Source organism: Nannizzia gypsea, genomic scaffold (genome assembly GCF_000150975.2).
Source record: "Nannizzia gypsea CBS 118893 supercont1.6 genomic scaffold, whole genome shotgun sequence".
Lineage (NCBI taxonomy): Eukaryota > Fungi > Ascomycota > Eurotiomycetes > Onygenales > Arthrodermataceae > Nannizzia > Nannizzia gypsea.
In genome coordinates this window covers 1,498,332-1,512,396 of record NW_003345196.1, presented here as the reverse complement: position 1 = coordinate 1,512,396, position 14,065 = coordinate 1,498,332, and the positions used below count along the sequence as shown (strand labels likewise).

Below are 14,065 nucleotides of genomic sequence, written 5' to 3'. Positions count from 1 at the left end.
CCACCAGTAATAGTTAGCACTTGACCTGCAGGCTAGTTAAGTAGGCTCCCTGCCAACCAGGATGAGGCTGTTCGTAACTCCAACATCAACATATCAAAAACTCCATGTATCAATAGCAACATTCAACATCAACAATAAAAAAGAACAGAGATGTCCCCACGAATACAAGTGCTGTCAGACCTCCATCTAGAAGTCAACAATGAATACAGAACCTTCAGTATACCCGTGGCAGCCCCCTTTCTCGTCCTCGCCGGTGATATCGGCCAACTGATCGACTACGAGGACTATCTGCACTTCCTCAGCGTTCAGTGCACCCAGTTTCAACACGTCTATTTGGTCCTTGGGAACCATGAATTCTACGGCCTCTCACGACAAGACGGACTCAAGCTGGCTGCGCGTCTCGAACAAGAGGCACAACTCCACGGCAAACTAAGCATACTCAACCGTACCCGCGCTGAACTGCCTGGATCTCCCAACATCATCCTACTAGGCTGTACGCTGCAGTCTAGAATACCCCCTGAGTCCGTCGACGCAGTATCCGGTCGCGTCAGGGACTTTCAACGTATACTCAACTGGTCTATTGCAAATCACAACGCAGAGCATACCCGAGATACAGAATGGCTAGCAGACCAAATCAAGTCTATCAACGACGAGAAGAAAGATGCTACTATAATGATCATCACGCATCATGCCCCTTGTATTCGGGAGAGCAGCAGGCCAGACCAGGTAGACAATCCGTGGACGTGCTCTTTTGCCACGGAGCTATTTGATAAGGCTGCTGTCTTTTCTCAGGTGCAGTTCTGGGTCTTTGGACATACGCATTACACTACCAGCTTCGTCAAAGAGGGAGTCAGACTTGTAAGCAACCAGCGAGGATATCCTCATACTGGCAGTGCTGTAGCAAAGGGAGCTTCCATGTCTTCCCATGACTTTGACGTCAACAGGACTATAACACTGGATTAAGCATCGAATCTTAACCACTCTTCAACTCTCCTTCTACTTTCTCTACCCTTCTACCCTCCTACTATTCTTCTTCTATCCAACTCCTCTACTTTTTCTCTTCTTTCCCCTGGATCCTCCTTTCTGCTTTTTGATGCCAAGCGTTGACTACACGTGACTGGGGCTTCTCCGTCTTGCCCTAAATCTTGGCGCGCACTCGAACTTTTTGATTTTTCTTTTTGTTTTTTCTCCAGCTTCAACTTTTTGCTCGAACTTCACCAAGAACGACAAGACACGCGGTCAACTTCTTCAACTTCGCCCATTCTATCAGCTCGAGGTATGTGATCGGATCCTTTGCTTTACTCGCTCGAAATGCCCTTTGGCTAGCCTGGGGAAAGGCAATCATCATGATCGGGCTGCAGCGAGGCCCGTCTTCATGATGATACGCATTTCCTCTGTACCCACGGCACGGGCTGAAGAACCCTCTTCTGCTTCATCAATTGCTCTGAAAAACGAGCCGGTTGGCGAGCAGAAGTCATGAAAAGGGCACTCTTTGCGCTCGGAAAAGGCTGCTGAAGGCTAACTCGGTCCATCCTGGTCTCTTTTTTATCTCCTCCCGCCTTGCCTGAGCCCTCCCGTTATGCAGGACGGTAACGGCAAGACGGAGAGAAGATAAAAAGGACTTGGGAGTTTCTACAATAGATACCTCATCTCCAAAACACAATCCGTTTTCGATTTGAGAATCTCAGTTCTTCAATACCGCCAAAATGGTCAAGACTAGTGTTCTGAACGATGCGCTCAACGCCATCAACAACGCCGAGAAGGCCGGCAAGCGTCAGGTCCTCATCAGACCCAGCTCCAAGGTCATCGTCAAGTTCTTGTCCGTCATGCAGAAGCACGGTAAGCCACCACGACTACTTCTACTGCTGCAATTTTCCTTGCTTCAGCACTGCTTTCCCTCCCGTATCCCTGTTCTATCTCCCCATTCGGGCTGATAACTAGGCGGTTGTTTCGATTTTAAACCCACTCTACAACGTCCGCCCTTTAAGTGTCCGATATATTGAAATATTCCATATTGGCGAAGATCTTACAAGTTTCCTGTCTTGCAAAGCTCGTCTTTGTTGCTCCATGATTTGCAACGTTTAATTCATCGTCACAGCACTTACTGATCATTCTTCTTTCCAGGCTATATTGGTGAATTCGAGGAGGTTGACGACCACCGTTCCGGCAAGATTGTCATCCAGCTCAACGGCCGGTTTGTACCCCAGACAGACCCTGAATATATTTAGTCGAATAAGCTACTGACAACAAGAACAGCCTGAACAAGACCGGTGTCATCTCTCCCCGCTACAACGTTCAGCTCCGTGAGCTCGAGAAGTGGGTTGTCCGTCTGCTGCCATCTCGTCAGTTCGGATACATCGTCCTCACCACCTCTGCCGGTATCATGGACCACGAGGAGGCCCGTCGCAAGCACGTTGCCGGAAAGATCATCGGTTTCTTCTACTAGACCCTGATACTTGTGGCCTCATGACAAAAAAAATAATAAAAGTGTTTAATGCACCTGGCGGGGATACCATGGCGTTCCTTTTTCGTTCTAGGGCTGAGCGGGCGCTATACATTCTATACTACGACGTAACGATGTATTAGTCTGAGCAATCTGCTTTTTGATTAGATAGTGAGAGGCAATATTCGCACTCCATCTAGATATTGAATGCTATGGTCATCCCTTGTCATATCCGTCTAATATCCCAGTAAGGTCTACATTATAACCACAGATCTATCGGGTATCTATTATCCAAATAAACCTCTAGACGTCAAAGCTTGGTCGATGCGCTGGAAATATCATTCCTCGACCCGGAGTCCTCTACCACCCCTGAAGAAGGCATTGAATTAAAATCCTCTTCGCCATGAAAGTGCCTAGTGCAATTATCCGTTAGCAGTGAAATAGCAGCAACAGTTGGCGTAGTTAGAAACCACACATACCATCCCCGTTCGGCCCCATTACTTAGATACCTGCACTCCCCATTCACTACACAATCCCAACCGCCTCTAATGCCCTTACCACCGCGCCAGATAGGCGCCGCCCTGCCGGAAACCGAGCCGGGTTCATCGAGACCCCTATCTCCCAGTGCACGTCTCTTAAACGTACTCATTCCCGCCGTAAACACCTTAAAGTCATCCGTAGACGAATCCTCGGGCATATTCCCCGTCAACGCTCGCCCCATAGCGATCAATGGCGCCGCATGTCCACATATGATAATCGCATGGCTTTTCCCAACGGACTCCGGGTGCGTTCGTTCGTATTCTTGTATCTCACGGTCTACATCCGCTACTATGGCGTTCAGAGCGGTTGCAATTCGGTCATGAAGTTGAGCAATTGTCTCCCCGCTCGGGTTGGGGTATACGTGGGCGGTATACGATGTGTCGATAAGCGACGGGAATAGAGGGTCCAGGTCGTTAACTGATGCCGGTGAAGGGTGTGTAAACGAGGATGAGTGTCCAAACCATTCCCTACAGCAACGTCAGTAGTTGAGCTTATATTGTAGACATGCGAAATGGAGAGCACATACCCAAGGCCATTCTCTACCCGCACACGCAAATCAGCATTCCCCTTCTTCTCCAGCACCCTCAGCGCCTGTACTGTCGGCTGTATAGTCTGTAAACAGCGGTAGAACGGACTGCTGTATATCCTGCACGGCTTTGGCTGGAACTCGGCGCTGCTCACATACGATGCAAGTTCATGCGACTGCCTCACGCCGGGCCCAGTCAGCGTCGGATCGACAGGTATTCCGGTTGGAGTAGGGTAATGGGCATGGTAAGTCCCTGTAGATAGATCTATGGACCAGTTCAGACGAAGCTGGGTTGGTTTCGGTTGTTAGGAAAGGAAGACGAAGGTTAGTTATAGTAGTTTGCAAGGGGGGGTACTCATACGCCATGTCTGGTTAAATAGATAGTGTCTAGGGGCATTTGAGGCTAGATTAATGTTGAGTAGAAGATATAGTGCTTTATCGATGCGACGCCTATCACTTTTAACGGCTTTAACGGTTTCATGGGGAAGCGTTGAAGAGATCGCAAATTGATGTCTTGCCAATTTTAATCGCAACTAAATAGTTACCGAGGCCCGCTGGAGCTACCAAAGTTACGAGCAAGAACACTGGGCATTAAGAATAGTGATATTGAAGCCGGGTTGATGTTTGTCTATAAACTGAATCCTTTACAATTTAGGCCTGAAGGAACAGGTATGCTACAGGCCGAAAAGGAAATACTATGCCAGAACGCTGTGGAAGGGTATACATTAATATAACAGGAGAAAAGCCGTGATACTGCACCAAGAAAAGAGAAAGCCAAAGCCAAGTTGTTGCTCGAGAGGACGAGGCGGCTAAAACGAAAAGAAGAAGGGGAAATGAAATATCAAAGAGAATGGCAAATGCCGGAGTCTAATGGCACCTGGGTTGATCTCGCGTTGATAGGAAGAGGGAAGACGGGGTGATGTTCGCTGTGTCGCTAGATCTCCATCGCCTCGACCTATCCGCCATCGGCCTGCTCGCCCGCTGCATTTGGTTCTGCGGCATTCGGGTTCTCCTGCTGGGCAGCTTGTCTTCGGGCTTCCTGCTCAGCACGCTGCTCATTATCACGAAGAGAGTTGATTCCCTGTAGGTCCATAATCTGTCGCTCGCTCACACCAGGGATGAAAGACGAGAAGAACAGAACAATGCCTCGGGCAAGTGCCCTATGCCTTTGCAAAAGCTCTGTAATATAGCTGGGGCCCTCATTTTGTCTTGCACGCTCTGGCTGGGCTGGATCAGGGTTGATGGGTAGTAAGTCATGGATGTGATCTTCAAGAGGGAGGAAGATTGCTCTTCGGACATGTCTAGGAATTTCAACCTCAGAGAGACAGGCCCAGGCGATGGAAAGGATAACAAGGAAGAGGCGGAGCCAGGTTCCAGATTCACTCAAGATGTAGCAGAAGAAATAGAGGCGGATGAACAGCCAGGTTGCCCGTATAGCTCGAATGATGGTAGAGCCTCTAATGACCAGGTGATGTCGAGGAACTCGCATGGCAGGAGTGTTTACAACTGGATGAGGGGCGGCAGATTGCGCCAGATTGTTGTTATTTGTGGCTAGCGGCACAGTTGGTTGTGAGGTTGGCTGGACAGTGTACTGAAATGTTGGCTGCAAGAGTGAAGCTGGGACCGGAGTCAGAGTTGCGAACGTCGGTTGACCCGTATACGGCATCAAGACAGCCTCATATCTCGTTGGAGAGGCTACCAAATACGCAGTGTGGCGAGGTCTTGATGCTGGCCAGGGAATTGTCGCGGCTGTTGCGCCAGTGCTAACGTCCTGATTCCTAAGTCTCCATTGACGAAGCTGCTCTGCGCGGGAGGCCAGATACGATACACGGGTGATCCATCCCTCTATCGCGTGGAGGTTGCGACGATGAGCAGCCATGTATTCAAACAGCCGATTCCGGGCAGCTGATATTTCCTCCGCTTCAGGGACGGCTCCTGCCTGTAGCCGGGCCTCCATGGCAACGATGTCTCGCACTATTTGCGCTATTGGGTTAATCCTGCTCTCCTGCTCTGTTGCTCTCCCAGGTAGTTGGCCATTTACCGTTGGCTGAGTGGGAGGGTAACTCGCGGTGCGATGTAAATGTAAGCGGCTTCCTAGTGTGCCATTGTAGGAACCTTGCTGTTGGAGGAACTGAGAAGGATCTGGTGGTACCTGGGTTTGTGGCCGAGTGTAAGTAGGTGGGTAGTCTTCTGGCAGTATTAAACCCTCATCCCGTGGAGGATCGAAATCTGAAGTGTCCGTGGGGCCACCGCCCAAGCTGTCGATTACTCGTTCCTGCCCTCGTGTAGTTGCAATATTAGTAGGTGCTGAGTCGCTCCCCCACTGGGTAGATGGCGGAGGCAATGCTCTCGTTCGCTCGGCCTCGATGGTATCCTGGAGAAATGTCCTGGGAGTGTTTGGTCGTCGCCCGCTGTTCATGTTTCTGTCGGATGCAGAGATATATGCGTTTGATTGGTGGGATGTAGCCGTCGCCGCCCGAGGGGGCAGTACAAGGTGCATCGAGTATTCCAGTGCCTAGATGGGTCAGTCAAAAGTGTTAGCTGGTGCTTGTAAAAGGTGAAATAGAGTGAAGTGAGCAAACATACCTCAGTTGGCTCAACAATGCGACTTAGCACCTGACTATTGTCTGACAAACATCTCCCTCGATAGATAAGCCGCTGGTTTTCGGGAGGAGGTCTGGTTGACAGCTCCGCCATGATTTTAGCCTTGACTTCTAGCACTGTGGTGGAAAGAGGGAGGTTGTTGAAGGTTATGCGGCGTGGGGAGTCAAATGAAGGTGAGAGAATGTGCAGCACAATGGGCTGGTCATGGCCGTCAGCGGGATCAGGGCCGGACCCCAGGCCTGAAATCGAGGTATCCGTCGTCATCCTGATTCAAAAAAAGAGCAGCAGTCCGCTATCAACAAGGCGTGTATAGCAGCCAGATGGGACGAGTGTTCAGCCTCAGCTCAGAGTGATGTCACAGGCCTGGAACAGCGCAACCCCGCAGAGCAATTACCAGAATAAGTGCATGGTAACGCTGGTTATACCACAGCCTTCCTAGCGCATAAGATAGGTGTGAGTCCGGGCTGTGGATAGTTATCAGATCTGGCTGGCTGGTGTTGGTAGTTTCAGGGTCTGGATGTTTGCTGCTGCTGCTGCTAATAGTGATCTAACCGCGCCGTTAGCCAGTGAGACAAGCAAATCACAAACACAAACTTGTAAACTACCCCAGCTATTGGACAGATAAGCCAAAGCTCGCGCGTCTAGGTAGCAGCAGCCAATACTCACAGCCCTGAAGCAGAGACACAGGAGTAGCAGCCTGAGGGAGACTGGATTCTCAGTTCTGACGGTGTCGAGAGATGCAAAGAGCGAAAGTTGAAGCTGAAAACGAGACGAAAGAACGACAAGAAGTCGTGGATTTCCTAATTGGGCGACGGAGGAGGGCGGATGCGGAAGAATGATAGTCCGGTGATTAGTAAGCTTGTTTTTTCAGGTGATATCAAAAGTTTGAACAAAAAGCAAAGAAGACGAGGAAGAAGAAGAAGCAGCGAAAGGGAAGTTGAATAATTATATCCTTGAAGGCAGGGGAACATAAGGAGCCAAAGAGCGGCTACAGGAAGAGAAGTACTTCTCCGGCTGAACACAGGGACAGCGGTTTATGGGGATTGGAGCTGGCGGGAGGGACCATGTTTAGGCGCATTCCCACGACCAGGGCCAGTCTCCGGCAGGGCTCGAGGGGTGTCTTTACATATGAATTTACAGGAGCCGGAAGCAGTAGGGGATGTCGGTCAGCTGGTGTACGGCGGCAGTTCTCATCATCCAGACATTGGAGAAGCCAGGAAGAGCCCGGAAAGGATGGAAGGGGGTCGTTCTGGTCACGGCTGGGGCCTGCACTCCGCAAGACCAAGATTGAATGGTATCCCATTCCTGTGGGCCTTGGAGTCGCATTTCTCGGACTTGCTCAGTTCTACAAGTCCCATCAGGCTGAGAAACAGAAGATGTTGATGGAGACGGAGCGCGGGGAGCGGCCTCAGGAGGTTGTCCCCCGGCAGCGAGTTCGTCCTACGGGCCCGTGGCAGGTCCAGGTCATGTCTACATTGCCATTGAAGCTCGTTTCTCGCATATGGGGCCGGTTCAACGAGCTTGTATTGCCGTACCCCCTTCGAGTTCCGGGATTTAAGCTGTATTCTTGGATTTTCGGAGTGAACCTGGACGAGGTCGAAGAGACAGACCTTCACGTATACCCGAACTTAGCCTCCTTTTTCTACCGGAGACTGAAACCAGGCGTTAGACCTCTGGACCCCAATCCGTCTGCACTTCTCTCACCCTCTGACGGACGAATCCTTCAGTTTGGAATGATCGAGCGTGGAGAGGTTGAGCAGGTCAAAGGGATGACATACAGCCTGGAGGCACTGCTGGGCCTGGGGACCGTAAGTCCAGACTCGGAGCCCGTCCACCCAACTACTCGGCCCATGCATAAAGTGGACGACGACACCGACCCCGAGAACCTGGCTGCAGACCAAGAGTTTGCTAAAATGAACGGTCTGAGCTATACGCTTCCTACGCTTCTCTCCGGATCCACAAAACATGACGTCAGTAAGGACGGATCAATGGATGTGTCGATGGAATCCAGCTCTACGTCCGAAGAGAAAGTGAAAGCAGATCTGGCAAAGGGAGAACCAGCATGGTATTCGCCGAAACCAACCTCCAACCGAGCACTGTACTACGTCGTGATATACCTCGCACCAGGAGACTACCATAGATTCCACTCGCCAGCGTCATGGGTCGTTGAAAGCCGACGCCATTTCGCAGGAGAACTATATTCAGTCTCCCCATACCTTCAGCGCACCTTAGCGGGTCTTTTCACCCTCAACGAACGAGTTGTGCTGCTGGGTCGCTGGCGCTGGGGATTTTTTAGCTTTACTCCAGTCGGCGCAACCAACGTCGGGTCAATAAAGATTAACTTTGACTCTGAACTTCGCACCAACAGCCTTACAACCGACACTGCTGCTGATCGACAGGCAGCCCTTGCAGCCCAGCGAGGCGAGCCTTACTCCGGCTACACCGAGGCAACGTATGGACACGCCAGCAAGACGCTCCGCGGCCATGCCTTGCAACGAGGAGAGGAGATGGGTGGCTTCCAGCTCGGCAGCTCGATAGTCCTGGTGTTTGAAGCGCCCATGGGCAGTCGCCAGAGCTTCGATGTCTCATGGACTGGTGAACGAGAGGGCGGATGGCAGTGGCATATCAAAAAGGGCCAGCGAATAAAGTACGGCGAGGCATTGGGCGAAGTTGCATAAGAAAGTCATGTTGTGCATGTAATATGGATATTTTGTATACTATCAGCGAGTCCGGCGGTGTTTTCTTTACAAGTTGGTCGTATGAACTGTAGAATAGCCATCTATCTTCTTTTTCTTCTCTTTCATCTCAACTCCTTGACAGTCCTGTCCGCTTAGTCAACTTATGTCTTGGCGCCCGCGATATCAAAGAAATTTTTGTTACTTTATTTGTCGTGCCTTTTTCTGCGCTTCTGACTCCAGAACCAACAACGCGCCCTCAGAGGGAGATAGGAATACTAACTACACTAACCCACGGGCTAGGCTAACTCAAAGCCAGCCAGCCGAGGGACACGCTTCCACTGAGAACTGGGACGCCAGTGCAGCGCCGCCGGCACAAAAGAGCCGTCTGAAGGCACTCCCGAGCCAGGCCCGAGGACGATCCCGCTGCCCTCTACACTTGCAGCAGCGAACATGCCTGCTCGCCTATCGCGGTTCCGTAGCCTGAAAATTCAGTCCGTCATCGTGAAGGATCCTGAAACCTTACAACTCCACGGCCAGTGACATCTATCCTTGCGTCCCGGGTGCCGTCGGAATATGAACTGCCATGCCGCTTGACGTTGGGGCTAGAAACAGCCACCAGGCATCTGAGTCCACGGGTCTCTCCAGGCGAGCTTCTAATTTGCTTTGCGATCCCGATTGCCAAGGGTACGTCACCATGGTGGCCAAGGAGACCCCTTGGCAGGTATCTCCGCCATGGGTTGCCTTGCCACCAGACTGGACGCTCTTTCGCTGCACGGCGGAACTGTGGGGTAGGCGGAGGTCGTATCGGGCAGATTTGAATCTGGACATAGGGCGAGGATTCTTTAGCGAACTGTGGGCGGACGCTTGGCGGGTTCACGCTGATTCGGCGCTGGCCCTGTTGGAATCAACTCCAACGACGGAATCCTGCTCCCAAGAGGAACATATGGAACTTATTTGTGGGTATGAGGGAGGCAAGGCACCTTTTCTCCGGAACAAAGGCTACCTGGATGGAAGTCTACATTATTTAAGAGAATGATGAACCCCCCCCTCCCCTGGCTTATTCCAAGCCTTGCATACATTCCCGCATATCCGGTTCTCACTCGTTCATTGAGTAGAACAGGCTGAACCCTTTTTACCCCGGGATATAGCTATCCATAGTCTAGATAGGACTAAAAGGAATCAACATATATTTGCCAATTCCACTCTCTTATCACAAAGAGTCACTTCGTCTGCGATCATGGGAGAAAAATCTACTGCATCAGGCTCTGGGTCTGGTGGTGTTTCTCTCTCCCATCCAGCCCACTGCCTCACAGCTGATGCAGCAACTCGGGAATTAGCCACCCATCCTGACGATGGCCTTACTGCGCAGGAGGCAAAAGCACGTCTGGACAAGTATGGACAGAACAAGCTTGAGGACGGAGAAGGCGTCTCGGTCGTCAAGATCCTGATCCGTCAAATTGCAAATGCCATGATGCTAGTTAAGCGGCCCATTTCATTTTGTCCCTGTTTACCCCCCCCCCCGATCTAGAAGAACTTTGTTAGTCTGATCCAGTTGCCGGAGTAGGTCCTTATCATGGCCATGGCCGTGAGTTTCGGAATTCAATCTTGGATTGAAGGCGGCGTCATTGCCGCTGTCATCATCCTAAACATCGTTGTCGGGTTCTTCCAGGAATACGCTGCTGAGAAGACTATGGACTCGCTGCGTTCGTTGAGTTCGCCCACCGGAACTGTCTCTAGAGATGGGCAAACTATCGTCATTCCGTCCATTGACATTGTTCCTGGTGATATGATCGAATTAAAAACCGGTGATACCGTTCCAGCTGATCTTCGGTACGTTATTTTCAATTGCAACTTAAATTCTATCTATATTCATTTTTGGCATAGCTAACGGTTTTATGTACGATAGACTTGTTGAAGCAGTAAACTTCGAAACCGATGAGGCTCTGCTTACCGGAGAATCACTCCCTGTTCAGAAAGACTGTGACATGGTGTTCAAAGAAGACGTTGGCCCGGGAGATAGATTGAACATCGCGTACAGTTCGTCTACTGTGACCCGCGGCCGTGCCCGTGGTGTTGTCGTAGCCACCGGAATGAACACTGAGATTGGTTCAATTGCCGCTGCTCTAAGAGCATCAGATAGCAAGCGTCGGCCAGTCAAGCGCGGGCCCAGCGGAGAGACCAAGAAACGGTGGTATGTGCAGGCCTGGGCTCTGACAGGAACTGATGCCGTGGGAAGATTCCTCGGAGTTAACGTTGGAACTCCCTTGCAACGAAAACTCTCAAAGCTAGCTCTGCTTTTGTTCGGGGTTGCTGTGCTCTTCGCTATTGTTGTGATGAGCGCGAACAAATGGAGTAGCAATAACGAAGTTATTATCTACGCTGTTGCTACCGGCCTTAGTATGATTCCTGCCTGTCTAGTGGTGGTTTTGACCATCACCATGGCTGTTGGTACGAAGAGAATGGTCGAGAGGCACGTTATTGTCCGGAAGCTTGATTCCCTCGAAGCCCTAGGCGCAGTGACGAACATCTGCTCCGACAAGACCGGCACACTCACTCAGGGGAAAATGGTTGCAAAGAAGGCCTGGATCCCATCGATAGGAACTTACTCCGTAGGCACTTCGAACGAGCCATTTAATCCCGAAGTAGGTGAAATCAGCCTTGATGAACTTCCTCCAGTCAAGGTGGACGAGGAGAAGCTCGCATCACCTACTCATCCCAATGAACTGCTAAAGGGTAGCCCCCAGCTGGAAGAATTCCTCAATATTGCTGCGATGGCTAATCTCTCGCACGTCTACCGATCTGAAAATGAAGGGAACGAGTGGCGTGCCAGAGGTGAGCCCACAGAGATCGCTATACAGGTCTTTGCATCGAGATTCAACTGGAACAGGGACCGTTGGACAAAAGGAGAGGGAGCAATCTGGCATCAGAAAGCTGAATTCCCGTTCGATTCCGACGTGAAGAAGATGTCAGTTATTTTCCACAAACTCACCGAGTCGGAGGATAAAGAGATGGTTTTCACTAAGGGAGCGGTGGAACGTATTCTCGATTCATGCACAAGTGTTATTTTGGACGCAGCTCAAGGCCCGGTGCCCATTACTGATGATATCCGCAACGACATACTAGAGAACATGGAGGCACTGGCCAAACTCGGTCTGCGAGTCCTTGCACTCGCCAGTCGGCCGTATTCTCCTACCGCTCACGCACTCGAGGATGCGGATATCAACCGTGAAGATGTTGAAAAGGACCTACAATTCTGCGGCTTGATCGGACTCTACGACCCACCACGCCCCGAGACAGCAGGTTCGATCGCAGAATGTTACAAGGCTGGAATATCGGTCCACATGGTCACCGGCGATCACCCAGGGACAGCTCGTGCTATTGCAGCACAGGTCGGAATCATTCCTTCAGACCTGAGCATGGTTGCCCGTGATGTAGCTGACGCAATGGTCATGACTGCAAGCCAGTTTGACAAGCTATCCGAAGACGAAATTGACCGTCTGCCAACCCTTCCACTGGTTATTGCCCGGTGTGCACCACACACCAAAGTCCGTATGATCAAAGCCCTCCACAGACGAGGCAAGTTTGCAGCTATGACTGGCGATGGTGTCAATGACTCTCCATCGTTGAAGCATGCAGATGTCGGTATTGCAATGGGCCAGAGTGGCTCTGATGTAGCCAAGGATGCCTCTGATATCGTTTTGACAGACGACAACTTTGCGTCCATCCTTAACGCTGTTGAAGAAGGCCGTCGTATCTTTGATAACATCCAGAAATTCGTTCTGCATCTGCTTGCAGAGAACATTGCACAGGCCTGCACCTTGCTTATCGGGTTAGCGTTCAAGGACAACGACAACCAGTCTGTCTTCCCACTGGCTCCTGTAGAAATCCTGTGGATTATCATGATCACGTCCGGAATGCCTGATATGGGTCTTGGAATGGAGATCGCAGCCCCCGATATCATGGACAGGCCACCCCAGAGCGTGAGTTCCCTCTAACCTTCCAGTACCACAACACCTGCTAACAGCTGTACATAGAAACAAGGAATCTTCACTTGGGAGATCATTGTGGATATCCTGGCCTATGGCTTGTGGATGTCGGCACTCTGTCTATCTGCCTTTTCTCTGGTAGTATACGGTTTCGGAGACGGCAACCTAGGCACGCACTGCAACCGAGACTACACGCCTGAATGCGACACCGTCTTCCGAGCGCGAGCAACGACATTTGTCTGCCTGACTTGGTTCGCCCTCTTCCTGGCTTGGGAGATGGTCAACCTTCGCCGCAGCTTCTTCCGCATGCAGCCTGGCTCAAAGCTGTACCTGACACAGTGGATGCATGACGTCTGGCGCAACCAGTTCCTCTTCTGGGCCATCATGGCGGGCTTCATCACCATCTTCCCGCTGTTGTACATTCCTGTGATCAACCATAAGGTGTTCAGACATACTGGTATCACCTGGGAATGGGGTATTGTCTTTGTCGAATCTCTGCTGTTCTTCCTTGGAGTCGAGGCCTGGAAATGGGGGAAGAGAATCTTTTTCCGCCGCCAGGCACGCCTCAATGAAGCGTCTAGCACAAGCGAAGTGTCTCGAGTCCGAGGAGCTAGCTCTGTGGAAGAATAACACTTACTGACAGGGTGAAGCGAAGAGTGACGAGGTGCTGAAGCTGATGTTGATGTTGATGTTGGAGGTTGTGGGAGTTGCTATGTTCAATCAAACGTCGGAAGTACGTAGAACCGGCAAACTTCCGCCGGAGAACCATATCAAGCAAGGTAAGTAGTAAAAGGACACTCACGGTATAAATTGAGCTTTTCGGTCTCATTTGTGATGTTGCTGCTGGTTCGTATGTAGGGGGTCATTAGTTGATAGTTGTTGATAGCCAAAAATGCGATTTTTAGTAGTTATCCACTTTACGCTCTACCTACAAGTACCATAACAACCCATTATTCACCCGACTATAAAAAGAAGAAGCATTCATTCGTTATATTAATGAAATAATAGTACTCTCTGTATGTACTCCATAGAATTTTATCTTACTCTGACAATAAGAAAAACAAAAATAAAAATAAAAAGAGCAAAAAGAGCAAAAAGGAAAGCCCAACGCGGGGCTCGAACCCGCAGCCTTGTGATGGCGAACTAGTATAAACTTGTTATAAGAGTATAAGAGTCACACGCTCTACCGATTGAGCTAGCCGGGCTGACTTGATGTAGAGCCGAAGCCAGTAGGTCATTATAAACACATACTGGGTAAAGTTGACGTGATATCAAGATGGAGATGGAA

General features: G+C 50.6%; 7 protein-coding genes and 1 non-coding gene across 8 annotated transcripts; 5 read left to right on the top strand and 3 right to left on the bottom strand.

Annotated features, from left to right (window-relative positions):
- Positions 1-150: 150 nt before the first annotated feature.
- MGYG_07178 (Ser/Thr protein phosphatase superfamily protein) lies at positions 151-963 on the top strand (the record flags this gene model as incomplete). Its single annotated transcript, XM_003171131.1, has 1 exon — positions 151-963. One exon carries the CDS (start codon positions 151-153, stop codon positions 961-963), a length of 813 nt encoding a protein of 270 aa, XP_003171179.1.
- A 743-nt stretch (positions 964-1,706) lies between these two features.
- MGYG_07177 (40S ribosomal protein S22) lies at positions 1,707-2,446 on the top strand (the record flags this gene model as incomplete). The annotated part of the gene is made up of 3 exons (XM_003171130.1): positions 1,707-1,839; positions 2,125-2,194; positions 2,257-2,446. The coding sequence occupies 3 exons, from the start codon at positions 1,707-1,709 to the stop codon at positions 2,444-2,446; spliced, it is 393 nt and encodes a 130-aa protein (XP_003171178.1).
- A 307-nt stretch (positions 2,447-2,753) lies between these two features.
- On the bottom strand, positions 2,754-3,906 carry MGYG_07176 (transcription factor tau subunit; the record flags this gene model as incomplete). Its single annotated transcript, XM_003171129.1, has 4 exons — positions 2,754-2,856; positions 2,923-3,450; positions 3,510-3,796; positions 3,871-3,906. The coding sequence occupies 4 exons, from the start codon at positions 3,904-3,906 to the stop codon at positions 2,754-2,756; spliced, it is 954 nt and encodes a 317-aa protein (XP_003171177.1).
- Positions 3,907-4,464: 558 nt separating this feature from the next.
- MGYG_07175 (ubiquitin family protein) lies at positions 4,465-6,377 on the bottom strand (the record flags this gene model as incomplete). Its single annotated transcript, XM_003171128.1, has 2 exons — positions 4,465-6,024; positions 6,096-6,377. The coding sequence occupies 2 exons, from the start codon at positions 6,375-6,377 to the stop codon at positions 4,465-4,467; spliced, it is 1,842 nt and encodes a 613-aa protein (XP_003171176.1).
- Positions 6,378-7,177: 800 nt separating this feature from the next.
- On the top strand, positions 7,178-8,791 carry MGYG_07174 (phosphatidylserine decarboxylase proenzyme; the record flags this gene model as incomplete). The annotated part of the gene is made up of 1 exon (XM_003171127.1): positions 7,178-8,791. The coding sequence occupies one exon, from the start codon at positions 7,178-7,180 to the stop codon at positions 8,789-8,791; it is 1,614 nt and encodes a 537-aa protein (XP_003171175.1).
- A 583-nt stretch (positions 8,792-9,374) lies between these two features.
- Positions 9,375-9,827, top strand: MGYG_07173 (hypothetical protein; the record flags this gene model as incomplete). The annotated part of the gene is made up of 1 exon (XM_003171126.1): positions 9,375-9,827. One exon carries the CDS (start codon positions 9,375-9,377, stop codon positions 9,825-9,827), a length of 453 nt encoding a protein of 150 aa, XP_003171174.1.
- Positions 9,828-10,028: 201 nt separating this feature from the next.
- MGYG_07172 (calcium-transporting ATPase 3) lies at positions 10,029-13,407 on the top strand (the record flags this gene model as incomplete). The annotated part of the gene is made up of 4 exons (XM_003171125.1): positions 10,029-10,268; positions 10,356-10,621; positions 10,698-12,771; positions 12,826-13,407. The coding sequence occupies 4 exons, from the start codon at positions 10,029-10,031 to the stop codon at positions 13,405-13,407; spliced, it is 3,162 nt and encodes a 1,053-aa protein (XP_003171173.1).
- Positions 13,408-13,878: 471 nt separating this feature from the next.
- Positions 13,879-13,982, bottom strand: MGYG_10573. The gene has a single exon. It is a non-coding gene; the product is annotated as a tRNA-Lys (tRNA).
- Positions 13,983-14,065: the final 83 nt, after the last annotated feature.